The sequence below is a fragment of the Ambystoma mexicanum genome, chromosome 9 (assembly GCF_040938575.1).
Source record: "Ambystoma mexicanum isolate Mex_15411 chromosome 9, UKY_AmexF1_1, whole genome shotgun sequence".
Lineage (NCBI taxonomy): Eukaryota > Metazoa > Chordata > Amphibia > Caudata > Ambystomatidae > Ambystoma > Ambystoma mexicanum.
In genome coordinates this window covers 1457997733-1458013932 of record NC_090931.1, presented here as the reverse complement: position 1 = coordinate 1458013932, position 16200 = coordinate 1457997733, and the positions used below count along the sequence as shown (strand labels likewise).

The window sequence follows — 16200 nt, the reverse complement described above, 5'->3', positions numbered from 1 at the left end:
ATCTTATTGAAGAAGAACTTAACATATTGTCAATTGAGAACAGGTCACTACCTGATCCAGCGCCAACGTACAAGAGGGTTCCAATCTCAGCAAAAAATGTTAACTCTGGTAGTATGTTGATATTCCCTGTGCAGGATTTCGCCTCTTCCCCATCGCACCCCAGGGCTCAGTGTCACAGCAGAGTGCTGCCTTCTCCCTGCAACCTCCTCCATTTGGGAGGGCTTGAGCCCAGACAAGCCAGGTGCTGGATCCACCACTAAGGGTTCAGCACTGTCCCCTCTCCCAAGGGACAAGGGCTGTTGCCTTGATACCCCAAACAATAATCAGCATCACATCTGTAATAACACTGCGTGCAGTTATGATGGAGATTGTGGGGCCAAAATCCAGCCGGAAGGCCCTGCACCTACCAGACTCCTTGGGTACAATGTGAACACAAGGTCCTCCTCAGAGTTCACACTCCAGACACTACATCACACCCAGCATGCTTGCTTCCAGGCACTACTCAAGCCAGACCCCAAGGGTTACATACGCAACTCGTGAACCTTCTTACGTCGCCACTGAACCCACCTGTGTCCGCTGTCCCTTGGTCCCCCTCATCACCTTACCCAGTCCAGCAAATGGTCGACTCTGTCTGGACCTCCTGCGCGGAAGAGCCTCGACCGTGGGTGAAGGCTGTGTGGGGCTGTTGCAATCCGTGTACATCAAGGAGGTCTTCGTTATGAGTGCGCCAAGCACCTGCAAAAGAAAGTAAGAGAACATGAGGGAAAGAAGAAGGCCGGGCAAAGTTGGAGACCAATCATAACCCCAGGGAAGAGGCACAAAGGGGAGCCCACCCTGCGCACTGCCATATATGCTGGCAGGCGTAGAAGGATGCAGGCCTGCATTGGACCATTCGGACGGAGCCCTCCTTGGGTAAAGATGGCGGATCGGCAAGGTGCAGTGGGTGACGGACATGAGGTCTGGAGTTGACAGAGTCTAGAGAGTTACAACCGCTCTGTTTAGAGGGAATTGTTCAAATGCTTTTGAAGCAAAACTGGTCAAAAAGTTCACACACAGCAATAGAGAAGTTCTCCTAAACTCTGGAGATGGGAATTGTAATCAACATTCATGTGCCCGTTTGCAAACATAGATGACAATAACTGATTCTAGAGTATTTTTTCCTTTTGTATATTCTATGAAATTTTGCTCACAATGCCATCTTTTTGTCTTTTCAGTAAACTCTTTAAGTATTGAATTTATTCACTTATTTATAATGCGCTGAAAGCCCTGAGGCATCGTAGAGTGGAGCACACCGGAGGCGTTCACCCAGCTTTACGGAGAGCTTGGATTTCCTCCTTTGTCACAGCATGATGTCAGATATCAATTTACCAAGAGGCTGCTCAGGCTGTGATTGCATTTTTTAGGTAACCAATATGCTCCTAATGTTTGTCAATGAGCTAATTGATGTAACACCGGTTCTAGCCTGCTGGTATAGATTCCGATACTATTGGGAAGCCTGGGAGTCATTAGTCAGAAAGAACCTTCAATCGCATCACGATCGTGAATGCGGTTGAGTGGGTGAGCAGTCCCTGTGCTACAGTCCCATAAAGCAGTCCCGCAATCAGACTCTGCTGGTAGACCAGAAAGATGCAGCTATGCCTGAAACCACCATGGTTGTTGGAAACGTCCCTCATTTTACCCACATTTTGTAAAAAGCCGTTTGTCTGTGGTTGAAGTCCTTGGCCGCAGGTTGGTGGCAAGCCAGCAGGACTCCAAGCTACAGACAAGACTGAGTACATTCAAGTGACTGATCTTCAAAATGCAAACCAGTGGTTGGCTGTGCTTTCTTTTCATGAAATATCATAATCCTAGATTTGTTTTTGCATTTATTTCTAGGTGATTTTCTTTAGAATAAACCATCAGAGCCATAATCAGCCTCCTCATACCGACTGCCGTTTGGTCAAGTAGTACCACATCGTCAGCGTATGCCACCCAAGGCACATGTTTGCTGGCGATTCCAGGTGGGAAGGAACGCGACGGGGAGAGATAACCGGGCAGATCTGAGATATACAGATTCAAAAGGAGGGATGCAAGTAGACACCCCTGCTTAAGTACAAAGTTTGTTGAGACCGAGTCAGTTAGGCTGCCATGGTTATCCAATCAAAGATGAACAGTGGGGTTGCTATAGAAAAGATAAATCAACTTCAATAAACCCTGAGGTATTCCCCACTTAATTAATTTCGCCCGGAGTCTAGGAGGATCAACGCTATCAAAAGCCATACTTTTGTCAACAAAAGTGACATACAGCGGAGCTACTTTGCCCTTCTGCACCCTGGCAATTAGATGAAGATGTTGAGGGCAGTGGAACATTGTTTCTGAAAGCCAGTTTGAAGTGTATGCAGAATTTGTTTTCGTTGTGCCCAGTTTATCAATTCATCGTGCAGTAATGTTGCAAAGAATTTGCCGGGGGCATCCAACATGGCTATCAATCTGTAATTTTGTGGATTAAGTCCGTCACCCTTTTTGAAAACAGGTCTCGGAATAGATTTCTGACAAGAAGATCAGTCCTATCCTCAAACAGAAATTTACTGAAGATGTGCTGGAACAGTGGAATCCAGACATTGCAATTAGATTTGAAATTGGCATTTGATAAGCCATCGGGACCAGGGATGCTTTCAATTTCTCAATCTTGTTGGCAAGAGGACTCTCGTCTATCTCATATTTATTTATTTATTTTATTTATTTAAATTTGTATAGCGCGCAAGCAGCCCAGGGGCATTGAGGCGCTGTTACTTGCATGAGCTTAGTTACAGGCATGGTATCAGTAAGAGGCATATTACAGATAGGAACAAGCAAGGTTATCATTACAGCTTATGCGGTTGGTCAATACAACTTAAGCAGTGGGTCCTATGGTTGGTATTCATGCTGCTGCGAGGGACCTTATGAGAAGAGGGAGGTTTTCAAAGCTTTGCGGAAGGCTAGGAGGGAGGGCTCACTGCAGATGGTGGGAGGTAGGGCATTCCAGTGTGTGGGTGCGAGATAGGGGAAGCTGGATCCACCTGCTCTGGATCTTTTTACTAGTGGCACAGAGAGCATGTTGGTGTAGGGTGATCTTGTTGGTCTTGTAGAGGCGACGGAGTGGATTCTTTGTGAGAGGTAGTCGGGGGCAGTGAGATGGATGCATTTGTGTGTCCGTGTGAGAGCTTTGAAGACGATTCTCTCCTTTATTGGGAGCCAGTGGGCTAGTTTTCTGGCTTCCGAGATGTGGTCCCTTTTGGCAATACCTTGGGCTGCTCGGAGAGCACTATTCTGGATGACTTGTAGCCTCTCCAAGTTTCTTTTTGAGGTTCCTAGGAAGAGTATGTTGCAGTAGTCTAGCCTGGAGCCGGTGATGGCTCTGGCTATGTTTATGCAGTTCTCTTTGGAGAGGAAAGGCCTGACTGCGTTGATCAATTTAGCATGATATGCGGCTGAGGAGGCAATGGCGTTGACTTGTCTGTCCATGGAAAGGTTAGAGTCTAGGTAGACTCCAAGAGTTTTGACTGAGTCTGAAACAGGTATTTTGATGGTGTCGATGGTGAACTGACTGAATTGGGAGTCAAGTTTTTTTAGCGTTTCGGGGGAACCTACCAGTAGGAGTTCTGTCTTGTCAGAGTTGAGGCATAGTCCATTGTCTGCCATCCAAGCTTGGATGGTGTTGTAGAGGTTGTTAAGGGTCATGGAGTCAGTGTCGTAGTTGCCTGTGAGGGTAAGGAGGATCTGGGTATCGTCCGGGTAGTTAGTGTAGGATATACCCATAGCGTCGAGGATGAGGAAGAGGGGTCGTGTGAAGATGTTGTAGAGTGTGGGGGAGAGGCATGAGCCTTGGGGCATGCCAAAGAGTATGATAGTGGGTGAGGCAGAGGCTAGGTCGGAGAATACTTGCATGGTTCTGTCTTGTAGGAAGGATGTGATCCATGCTGTGGCGTCAGGGGAGAACTTGGCAGTGGAGGAGAGATGATGGCAAAGGACGTCATGATCTACGAGATCGAACGCTGCAGATAAGTCAAGGAGTAGGAGAAGAGCTGGTTTGCCCATGTCTCTGGCATCGTCCATTTGGTTTTTCAGGTCAAGTAGGGCGGTTTCAGTCCCATGTCTAGGGCAGAAGCCAGATTGGCGCAGTCCCAGGAGTTTGTTTTCTTCGATGAAGTGCTGAACCTGCAGATAGGCTGCTTTGTCGAGTATTTTGAGGAGTAAAGGGACAGTGGTGATGGGTCTATAGTTGTTGGGGGAGGTGGGATCGAGAGTTGGTTTTTTTAAGAGGGGGCGGACCCATGCTTCCTTGAGGGAGGTGGGGACTTTCCCTGTTGCGAAGGAGGCATTAACAAATGCTGTCAGGAAGGGAGCAAGCGCTTCAGTGCAGTCCTTGATGAGAGTGGCTGGGCAGGCATCACCTTTACAGTTGGATGCTTTGATGTTCTTCATTATGTTAATGATGTCCTTTTCCTGTATGGATTTGAAGGAGAAGGGTTGGGGAGGGTCTTGGGCTGGTGGTGGGACAGGGATATGAGTATTGGGCAGGGCTTGTTTGGTAGCTAGTATTTTGCTTTGGAGGCGGCTCAGTTTTGTTAGCATTGCCGTTTGAATTTCGTCGCACCAGGCTTTGTCTTTGGTGAAGTTCTGGGGGGTGGGAGTGGGAGTCTCTAGCTCCCTAAAAATTGCAAAGATTTCTTTTGTGCTGGATTGGGCTTCCGAAATTCTGGATTCAAAAGATTTGGATTTTGCCCGGGTGATAGCTTTTTTGTACTCCGTAGAGCAGGCTTTAAAGATCAGCTTGTCTTTGTCAGTGTGGGACGTTTGCCACTGAGTAAGTGCTGCCTTTTTCTCGTTTCGGAGTGCGAGCAAGTCTGGGGTGAACCAGGAGTTAGAGTGGATGGTGGGTTTGTATTTACAGGGTTTTAGTGGGGCAATGGAATTGATAGCTGCTTTAATGGCAGCATCGTAGGTTGATGCAAGAGTTTCTGGGTCTGTGGAAAAAGGTGGTCTGAAGGCTGGGCCTTGGAGGAAGGGCAGTAGTCTTTCCTTAGTGAGCTGGCGGGAGCTTCTTGTGAGGCAAGGTGGTAGGGGTTGGGGTGGCGGGGTAGAGGAGCTGGTGGTGAGGATGCTAAATGTGATGATATGGTGGTCAGACCATGGGGTAGGAGTGTTTCCAGTGATGATGAGTGGGCAGTTGTGCTGAGCAATCCAGTCGAGTGTTCTGCCCTGAGTGTGCGTTGGGCTAAAGATAGTGTTCTTATAGCCTAGTGTTGTTAGGGCTGAGTCAAGGGATTTGGCTGCTGGGTCCTTTTTATCCTGGAGGCCTAGGTTGACGTCCCCAAGGAGAATGGCTTGCAAATGTTTTTTGAGGTTGTCAGATAGAAGATGGATGAGGGAGGCTTGGAAGTATTCTATTGGGCCAGGAGGGCGATAGACAATATGAGCGGTAATGGTACAGTTGGGGGAGAGGATAATTTTGACTTGGAGGTAGTCGTTGTTGCTGTGTAGGGATTTTTCTACCTTTCTAATACTATAGCAGTCCTTAGCGATGATTACGACACCTCCACCTTTAGAGGGGCGATCTTGTCTGGTGATGGAGTAGACAGAAGGGAGTGCCAGGGAGAGCGCAGGGCCAGAGGCGTCGTGTAGCCAGGTTTCTGATATCATGAGCAGGTCAAGGTCATGGGTGGTTATGAGGTCGTGGATGTCTAGAGCGTGGGCGCTGATGGATCTAGCATTGATCATGGTGCATTTGAGGTGGGGTTCTGTGACGACTAGGGAGGGGTCTGTGGGAGGAGAGGGTGAGGTGATGGGCATGGTCGGTGTGGAGCTGGGGGCTCCAGTGGTGTTGTGGTGGGGGGCAGTAGAGGAATTGCATATCATACATATAGCACTGGGGGGCGCAGTTTCAGTGGTGGTGGGCACAGGTGAGATCACATTTGGCACAATAGCATTCACAATGGGGGTAGAAGAATTGCATATCACACATTTTGCACTGGGGGGCGCAGTTTCAGTGGTGGTGGGCACAGGTGAGATCACATTTGGCACAATAGCATTCACAATGGGGGTAGAAGAATTGCATATCACACATTTTGCACTGGGGGGCGCAGTTTCAGTGGTGGTAGGCACAGGTGAGATCATATTTGGCACAATAGCATTCACAATGGGGGTAGAAGAATTGCATATCACACATTTTGCACTGGGGGTGCAGTTTCAGTGGTGGTGGGCACAGGTGGGATCACATTTGGCACAATAGCATTCACAATGGGATAGAAGAATTGCATATCACACATTTTGCACTGGGGGGGATCGGTTTCAGTGGTGGTGGGCACGGATGGGGAGAAATTGCGGGCAGAGGTGGTACAATTAGGGGTGGGGTGGAGTGTATCATTTGCTACTGTATAGGGGGTAATTGGGAAGGCTTTAGGCTTTGTGGTTAACCGTCTGAGTATGGCCATGTAGGTGGGTGGGGTGGGTTGCGAGATACGGGAGCATAGCCGCGCATTGCGGATGTTAGTGGGAAGGGGATTGGAGCTGATGGTGGGCTCTATAGTGCGAGCACGTAGTCTGGAGCTCCTGGTGGCCAAGTCTTGGTGTAGGAGGAGGCAGTGGGCAAGCTCCTTACCTCTGTGACGTTGCATAGTATCGTGGCAAGTGGCAGACGAGCAGCGAAGAGCTGCAAAGAGGAGTGCAGGCCTTGTCCTCTGGCCTTCTCCTCGCGGCTTCGCCTGGCGGTGAGCCCCGTCTCCCTTTATGGTGGGGGGGGTCGGAGCCGGCAGGGCGGGAAGCCGTATCAGGCTGCGGGCGGGAAGGGCTATCGATTCGGCGGGAGATTCGAAAGATGCTTTTTTAAAAGCATTGTAGGCGGTGATCATGCCTTCCATGGTGGAGGCCTTTGCAATATGCGCGGGACGCGCTGGATCAGCTGGGGCTCGAAATGAAGATTAAAGTCAGCAGACAGCTGATCGAGCACAGCTGATGGAGGCACTCGCAGCGGAGTCGCCATATCGCTGCAAAAGGTCACTGGGGAAATCTGGTCCTTATACAATAATTTCAGAATGTGAGATGACTACCATGTAGCACCAGTAGGATTAATATTTTATATTCTGTTTTTTATAGAAATGATTCCAGATCCTTCTACTATCATTTGTTGCCAGTACCCTAAGCATCATTTGCCAATCCACAGTCTGTGTGGTTTGGCAGTGTCCATTTAACCAGGCACGATAGGCTGCTTTGTGTCGTTTAATAAGTATTCTAGCATCTTCTGGGTTTCGGTCAGAGTTTTTTTAAGACATGCCTAATGTTTTCCCATGAGACTCTTCTCAAATGCTATCGGCCCATTATATTTACTTGGATGTGGGTCAGAGCTTAACAGAAGTCAAGGACCTTGCTGAGACCACCTACAAGCCACTCTAGGTGCCAATGCTGGCATGACCACTCTGCATATGGATGGCAGATGTTTGGTGATTTCTATGCAAGAGAATATAATAGGTTAGGTTATGTGATTTGATATTTGTATAGCACCTACTGCAATTGTTATTGCCTCAAAGCGCTGTGGGGTGGAAGACCCTTTGAAAAACAGTAGCATTACAGTGCATGAATGTACGTGCCTATTCAATTACAAGCAGAGATGACTAGTTTAAGGACATCATAAAAGCGATGCCAACCAACGTGTTCAGGCGCATAGAGGACAGCTATGTCAGTGACTATGTGAAAGCTGGACAGACCTTTTCGTGGGACTACTCTGAATTCTATTGGTTGCAGAGCAAATGGGGGATGTGTGCTTTTGCATCTCTTCTTTGCACTTAAGTCCTGTACTAATAAAGGCAAATTGTGACGAATCAACTTCCGGGGCACCAGTGGTCCAGGGATGAATATCGGTTTCTAAACCATCAATCAACCCCACACCAGTAGTACACCAGAAGGGATCTGAACAGGTTGCAATACAAGTGCATTATAAGACCTTGTCCAATTTTGGTAACCTGGATGGAATGGTGGGCTTCAAATACTTGTGTATAGGCGCGTTATAAATGCCATATCATATCCCGGCAAGGTCGTGGATCGTTGGCTACATGCAACACAGCGAAAATACAATTATTACCCAATGATAAGAGGCACTGTCCAGTCAAGGTTGTATACAAATATCTACTTTATTATTACTACAACAGACAGCTCTAGCACACGACAATTACAACCCACACTGTAAAGGAACAAAGAGGACAGACAGTTTCACGAAGGAAAGGGATGCACTCTGGATACTGACAGGAGGGTACTTGGTACAGTAATCAGTCTTATTGTTCAAGATTATTTGGTTTTAGCACAAGGGGCAAAGGGTCGTAACTGTCTCTAGGGGCCTTTGGAGAAGGACCAGGGGAGCAGAACCACAATGTACCTGGTGCTGAAAAAGGTCTTGGTGCTCAACAGCATCAAGGCGGTTCCAGGGAGCTTTGCAGCCCTTGAGACGAGCTTGTGGCAGGAGCCAGCTGTGGGTACCAGGCGGCAGGCAGTTCGGCAAGTGAGGCTGGATGGACATCTGCAGATTGTCCGGCATGGCGGCTCAGGGCCAAGAATCGTCTCTGTACTGGTTGGCTGATCTGGAATGCTGGTCGAGGCATCTGGGACGGCTCTTGTCACTGTGGCGTGACAACAGTCAGCGGTGCATCCGGATGCGGTTCGAGGACTTGACGGTCTCGAAAATGTCCTTACAAAGATGGTCACTAGATGATGCTTTAGTGGCACTCCTCCTAGCTTCTTCACTGACTCGTGTCCTTTCAAGGTGGACGGCCAAAAGCTCAGGAGGGTGTTAGCAGGCAACAGGCTTGTCCTTTGTCCAGAGACTCTCAGGCACTTCCCACCTAGGAAGCTTGCTGTCAAAACCTAGCAGGGCATGCTGTGTGCTGGCTGGGTAACGGTTCTGGAGCTTCTGGACGGGTCCTCCGAGTCTGGTATCTCCCTCTGTTCCCTGGGAGATGTTTAGGGGAGGGATCTTGCTTCCCTCTTGGAACTCCTGGCCTTTCTTCACTGGCGGAAGATGTATTGTAGACTGTACCTTCAGCTCAGGTCCAAATGAGTCCTTTTTCTTACTCCTTTCAAAGTCTTCAGATCTGCTAAGTGAGGGGGTTCAGCTCTCTTTTAAAGCCAAATGTGCCCCAGTGATTGGTGTAGGTTAAGCACACCTTAATGAACTAATTCTGGGTCCCCACCAACAATGTTCTGTTATGCATGCATGCATGAGGTGTGCTCTGCAACAGGACAGACAAGGGGGTAGGTATTGTATTGTATTGTACCACAATTTATAGAGCGCAACAAGACCAGACGGCATCAAGGCGCTGAAGAGAACAGTGGGGCTGCAAGTCAAGGACTAGAACAGGAGGGTTTAAAGCCTTTTTTGAAAAAGAGATAAAGTCAGGAATACCATAAATCTGTGGAGGGAGGGCATTCCACAGCGTAGGGACATCATATACCTAAGTCACACCCATCTTCCTGTCTGTTCTAGATCAAAGTGTCTCTCTGGTTAACTGAGCCTTCTATGACTCTTGATTAAAGCGCAGGTTTGCCCTTGAAGTATGTTCACTCCCTTCAGTCGGTCAGAGCAGACTTCCCGTTTCCCCCAAACCACATACTTCTCCCCTCTGAAAGGGGTCATCTGTGGAGGGGGATGCCTACGGTAAATAGTGGACCCAGATATGCATTTCACTGCTTTTCATACATAGGGGTGGTAACTAGCTTCAAGTTGACATATTGCACACCAAAGGGGAGTTAGTCCCGCCTTCCTGTTGTCTCTCCGGCAACCAAGCCCACTCGGCAGGCTTGCCACCACCCGGAGAACAAAGGAATGCAGATCCATGGAGCCTTTGATATTTTAATTAGGCTGCTCATGGCTGGAGGAAGGTGTGCCTTCACCCTTCACCCTTCTTGGAATGGTTTGATGTACGCATGGCTGTCACATTCCATGTGAATATGACAGGGGAAGACGGTGCCTGTACGCTGTGTCTTCCCAGAGTACAGGTGACTATGTGTTTGGTGTGGGAAGCAGATGAAATGGGTGGGGAATGGCCTCACTCTTTTCTCAGAGGTTGGTCTCCCATCATTCATTTTCATTTATCAATGAGCTCAGACGAGCGCACTCTCCCTGTGCAGGTGGTCGAATTCCTCACACAAGTTATTTTGCTTTTGTATAGGTATTGCATAGTGGAATGTAAGTGATCTTGTATAGCCACTCCTGACACTTTTCGTAGGCTCTCTGCCCTTAGTTCTGTATAAAGGGGGTGGGGTTTATTAGAGGGACAGTGGAAAAGGCTGATGCAAAACCTTTGATGTTGATGGGTACAGCTTGGCTCCTGAACACCAATCTGCTTTCTATGGTTTTGGCAGAGAAACCTGGGAGTATGTTATCCAAAGCGAAGAGTCCAATACCTGAAAGGCTATAGCGCGTTGGGTCAGGTAAGCATCTGATGTGGGAGAGTGTGACAGGGCTAAAGAGGAAAGCTCATTCATGACTCAGTTGGTGTTGATGTGCTAATAGTTGGGCCTGTGGTGGCTGTCTGGGTGGGGGTTGTGCGTGTACTGTAAGGTGGTAGGGGATCTTAGAGGGGAGTCTGTTAGTCTGGGGAGGGCGGGCATAGGCCTTACAAGGCAAAATAACTTGCCAACCCTGCACCCCAACACCTGGTCATTTGCACACGGATCCCCTTTATCTAGCTCCCAATGCCACCTCTATGTCTGAAATAGATACATTGTACCCCAGGAGGAATGCACTAAGCGACTGCGAGTTGGCAGATAAGGGTCAGTGTGGATACTCAGACATTACCATTACCTGTTAAGGCTTATGGGTGGCAAGAAGCTAAGATTGAGTGGAAGGGCAGCTTGATATTTGAGGACCACAGCCACCCAGTCTGCCTTCCTAAGGGGATGGGGGAGAGAGAGAGCGAGCGAGCAAGGGAAATAGAGAGAGAAAGAGATAGGGGGAGGGGGAGAGAGAGACAGAGATCATATTTTAATGCATGTATGCTTAAAGAGTTTATACATTAATGATTTCCTCATAGAGGAAACATACCTTTTGAGTAAGGTCTAGAAGATCCAGCTCCAGCGCCAAACAGAAGGTCTTCAATTTCAAAAGGTTTAGAACTCCAGCAACGATTTTATTGTAATAGCCCAATCAGTTAATACAAATTTCAATGGAGGTTTTTTTTAGAGGTGTATCCGCTCATTACTTTGACTTTTAATAAAACACTATTTCTCTCCTGGCTACTACAGCATCAGCAACTCCAAGCAGATTTGTTGTCCCCCTGCAGTAAGAATAAATGCACATGATGGGGTGAATCTAAAGGGCGCCCCATTGCTGTTCGGTTCCCTCCATTAGCTGAGTTTCCCATCCAGACACTTGAGTTTTATGTTCAAAACACCTAGCTATGGAAGCTGAGAAAGCCCAAATAAGGATGAGGGACCTACTAAGATTGTAATACGAGTTTGCAGGGTGCATTTTAAATAAGTGTTTAAATGTTTACAAAATTAAGGCGGGGACTGCACTGTTACACGGGAGCGAGATTTGGGGTTACTCAAAATGTTCTAAATTCGCTGTTATACAGAATACAATTTTAAAAAAGATAATGGGACTTCCATTGAGCACTCCGAGCAGTGCCCTGCGCCTGGAACTGGGGGTGCCACCATTTGCAAACATAAGCAAGTATTAGATTTGGGTCCTCTTTCATGAAGATTCGTATGCAAGAGATTGAGAACCCAAATATCCAAAATGCATTCTTTGTAAATTGCAATTCTCCCGCAAACACTTGCTACACGTGGTATAATGAGGCTGGTTAACGATTTAAGAAGTGGGGATTTGTAGAGGTGGACATAAGGAAGCAAACTAATGACACAGACTTAAGATCTGTTTTAAAGCAAAGAGCTCTATGTGCTGATCAGGGGGAAAATAGGAGAAGGGCACGCGGCCAGGGATTGCCGAGGCCTTCTGCCCCTCTATTGTAATTGTAATTGGTCATTTATAACGCGCTTAATACCCAGAGGTTTCCAAGCGTAGACCCGGGGATCGAACCTGTGTTGCTCCGCGCAGTCTTGCTTCCAAGGAGAGCACGTTGCCCCCGAGCTATCCTCCCGAGACAAGGAGTGTATACAGAGGGTGTATACTCCAAGGGTGTATACAGAGGTAGAAGTGGATGCGTGTAACATTATGTCCCGCGACTGCCGATAATTGGCTTGGATGACCCGCTTAAATGTGCTCCCCTTAAAGGCTTGTACAAAATGTGGCCAGGAAGAAACCACTAATGCCTGCCTTTGTGACATGGCTGCCCCAGGGGGTCTGGCCATTTTCTGCCGGTTTGTATTTGTTTTATGGATTTGTGTGAGAAACTATTGGAAGCACATTTCATCGGGAATGATATCATGCACTGTGGGAAGGGAAGGCAGTATATCATGAATTGCAATAATGCAGATTTGTATTTGTAATGTCTACGATGTTAGGGTTGCGTTACATCGCTGGGCAAGGTATATGAAATAATTGGCTTTGTATTGATTTTATGTAGATTTGATAAATGTATCTATGTATGGTCGGAATTAGTGTTGAACAAAAGGTTTTTATTAATTGGTGTTGGGTGGTATTTGAAACTCGGTATTCTTTTTTTTAATGCGTGTTTCATTTATTGTTAAAGGAGAAATCCGAATTTAATAAAGTTGAATTGAGTGTTATGTTACCTAAATCATTATTTCAAGTGGCAGCCAAATAATCGGTTCTGCAGCAGCTGAACATTCTCAGCGTGCCTCCATGTACCCGGCGGACACAGTCGTCTTGAAGCAATTCCGCGACCCATCTTGTTGCATCTTCTCTCAAATCAGATGCCTCAGATGCGGTTAGAACAAGTGGAGCATCCAACACCACCTGCCGCATGAGAACATGCAACGAGCACTATGTCGAGGAGGCTAGTGCTTCTGTGCACGGCAATGGTAAGTGGAGGGAGATCTAATGCAATTAATGGCTCGTGTGAACCTGGATCTTTACTGGATGGCTTGGATGACTGGAGGGGAGTCAACCCCACTACCTGAATAGCCGATTCTAAGTGATATTTCCGGATTTGATGGCTGAACATAAAAAAAGACTGATTTATTTCGGCCGATTTTGTGTGGTCTCCAAAATATCACACTACAACCCCCTTCCCCCCCAGACCACCTGGAAAGGTGATCCGACTAACTCACTCATTCCCACTGTGTCTCACGCCAGCTGAATTTCAATGAATTTGCGGGTTTCACATCCCCCAAACCTACCTTTAATCGCCTGCTGCTCCCTGCCCAGCCCAAAACATTCCCCTTCACTTTCCACCACTCACCCACGCAAACACACTTTTACCCACTCCCCCCTCCCCTGCCACAAACATTTCCCCTCCTCGCCCACACAGACAAATACACACACAGAAAATAACACTTGCCTCACTCCCGCGACTTCCCTCGCCTGGCCGCATCGGTCAGACGCTGCGCGCACTCGTCCGCGACAGGGGCATGACAGTTTGATTTAGAAAGACCTCTCAGAGCGGTTTTGCGACATCGGTTTTGCTTTTTCCTTTTGCTGCGAAAATTAAACTATTTGTTCACTCCATAGAGAATAGCCTGGTAATGAGCCGCTGTGGGGTGTGCACTTGTGCAGCTAGGGTAACTGTAATGCCTCATACTATGACCAATGCCCTTTGGCGGGTTGCATAGTCATTATGGAATGCTGCAGAAACCGACTGAAGGGAGTGATACGTCTTCAAGATGTCAGTGAATGTCTGAGCCAGGTCCATGCTTCCCAGTTGGGTGAGGAAATACACATGGTCTTGTTATTCTATCGGAATGCTGTAAGACCTACCATTGACCCTCTTGTAGATGTGACAAGTCATTGGGCACAGTCCCTTGGAGGCATGCCAACCAAGGTGATCAGTGCTCCCCAGCCCATGCAGTCAACGATGGAGGTGCCCGGATCTGCCCTGCCTCATGTTGGAATTTCTTTTGTTTGAACCATGTTCTGCATTGGGGTGGGGCATGAAATGTTCCCAATACAAAGGCGCGAAGAACATGCAAGTTGTTGTGTTGTTCCATAGTGCATGTAAGGCTTTGCGACCTGACCGGGGGAGTAGACTAGGTCAAGACGAAACCCAGAAAGGAAACCTGGTGACCAGTGGCGCCAGCTATTCTCAGCTCTGGGTGATCCAGGGGTGTCTGTGAATGACACTGAAGAAGTGTTCACTCCAGAGAGGGTAGCAAGCGACTGCTTCAATGATGTTCCCTGCCTTTCAATGGTTGGCAGAATGGGGCTGGCTTGCTGGGCTGTGCCCCAGAACACACACCATGATGAGGAGCACAGGGGCAGCATGGAGAGGATCCTCTGGTACCCCAGTGTGGGGTTGGGCTAGCAGACGATTGCCACATTGTTAGGACTACACTTAAAGGTTCTGTGAAAGCACCTTTCTAAACAGGTATACATTGGTCTTTTGGTGCCTTTAAGGCAGGGCCCGCAGTGTCAGGCAATATGCAAATAATACTGCGGAAGGTATATATATATATATATATATATATATATATATATATACAAAATGGACGAACACTGCTACGACAATAGACAAAAGCCTACCAAAGCAGATCCAGATCGATCTCGATCTCTCTCTCGATCTCTATCTCTATCTCTCTCTCTCTCTCTCTTAGTTTATTTATTTAGCGCCTATGCACAATGTGTTTCAATGCCCTTCAAGGCAAGGGAGGGAAAAAGGGAAAATGCAATGAAATTGTCACAGTCCATGAACAGTAAGGATGTGAAATTAACTATCATACTCGGCCTGATGACATTTCAGATAGTGCAAGATTTAAGACATAGATAAGGAAGGGAGGGGGAGAGTGGAAAGGAAATGTAAACAGACAGGTGACTACTGTACGGGGCCTGACGACATTTCTGGTAGAGCCGGAGAAAAACAAAAGGTGAGGGAGAGGGGTGCAGAAAGGGAGGGGAGGAACAAAACAAGCAACTATCGTACTAGGCCTGACAACGTTTCAGATAGTGCTGGAGGGAGCAGGGAACAGTAAGGGGATGGGAGAGCGACAGACGAGGTTGCTATCATACTAGGTCCAGGGACAATTCTGATAGAGTAAGTGCATAGAAGAAAGTAAGGAGAGCAGGGGAGGAAGGGAGGAGATAGGAAAAGGGAGAGGGGAATAGAGTGTAAGCAGTCAAAAAGAGTGGAGACGCAAGAGGGGAGAGCAAATACAATTGCAGAAGTCAGTAGTAACACAATGTTACAAGCCAGGATACAAGGTGAAGATGGGAACAGCGTGATTCAGGGCCACCATGAGTACAAGATGCAAAGGAAGTCAATCATGAGAGTTGAGAAAGGGTGACACCGTGAATCAATGAAGTTCATAAAAGTAGAATCCAACGAATTGTCAACCAGGGAGGTTCAATACTCAAGGAAACAAATCCCAGTGGAAGAGGCTACCTGTCGATTTTGCAAGGACCCAGAGATGATGGAATCAATTAAACATTGGATGTTTTCTTGTCCTGTATTAAACACCCAAAGGAACCTATGTTTAGGAGAGTGGGTGGTAAATATAAATACGTCAACGGACGAGGAATACTGGGAAAGAATTTTGGCGGCTCAAAAAATTGGACCCACCCTGGAAGCTCTAAGATTCATAGAATCGATTCTGAAAGGACTAAATGAGGACAACAATGAATCCTGAGAGCAGGGCGAGGTCACGAATGAAGGCTGGGGAATGGGAAAGGTCATTGACTGATTTGTTAAAGGTTGAAAATTTGTATTTAACCAATAAAACAAAAAAATAAATAAAAATAAAAGTAGAGTCCAGCATTGGCCACAAGATGGTGATGGTGAAATCAGAATGTATCAGGACAGACTCCTGTGTGCAGGAAGGGGGGGCACAAGGGAACAACACAGGGGAACCAGAGAGGGTGGGAATGGCCTGAGGGGACAGAGGGTGTAAACACATGTTGGTGCATGCTTACCTGCTGTCTTAGAAGGGGGTAGGGGGGTCGGACCCTGGATCCTCCTGGTCCGCACAGGTGCAGACAGAGCCTAGGTGCGGGAGTTGGTAACAGTGAGCAGAGAATTTAATGTGCAGAAGGAGGAGGAGGTGATATGATATGATAGGATAGGTTATTTATAACACGCTTAATACCCAGAGGTTTCTAAACACGGACCTGGGGATCAAACC

At 47.5% G+C, this 16200-nt stretch overlaps 1 protein-coding gene across 1 annotated transcript in view; it reads right to left on the bottom strand.

Moving 5' to 3' along the window:
- LOC138487500 (uncharacterized) overlaps positions 1–16200 on the bottom strand; it is a 664822-nt gene that overhangs the window by 131353 nt on the left and 517269 nt on the right. The window contains exon 10 of the mRNA XM_069614007.1: positions 606–735. Within this exon, the coding sequence (XP_069470108.1) occupies positions 606–735 (130 nt within the window). The remainder of the gene's footprint in view (positions 1–605; positions 736–16200) is intronic.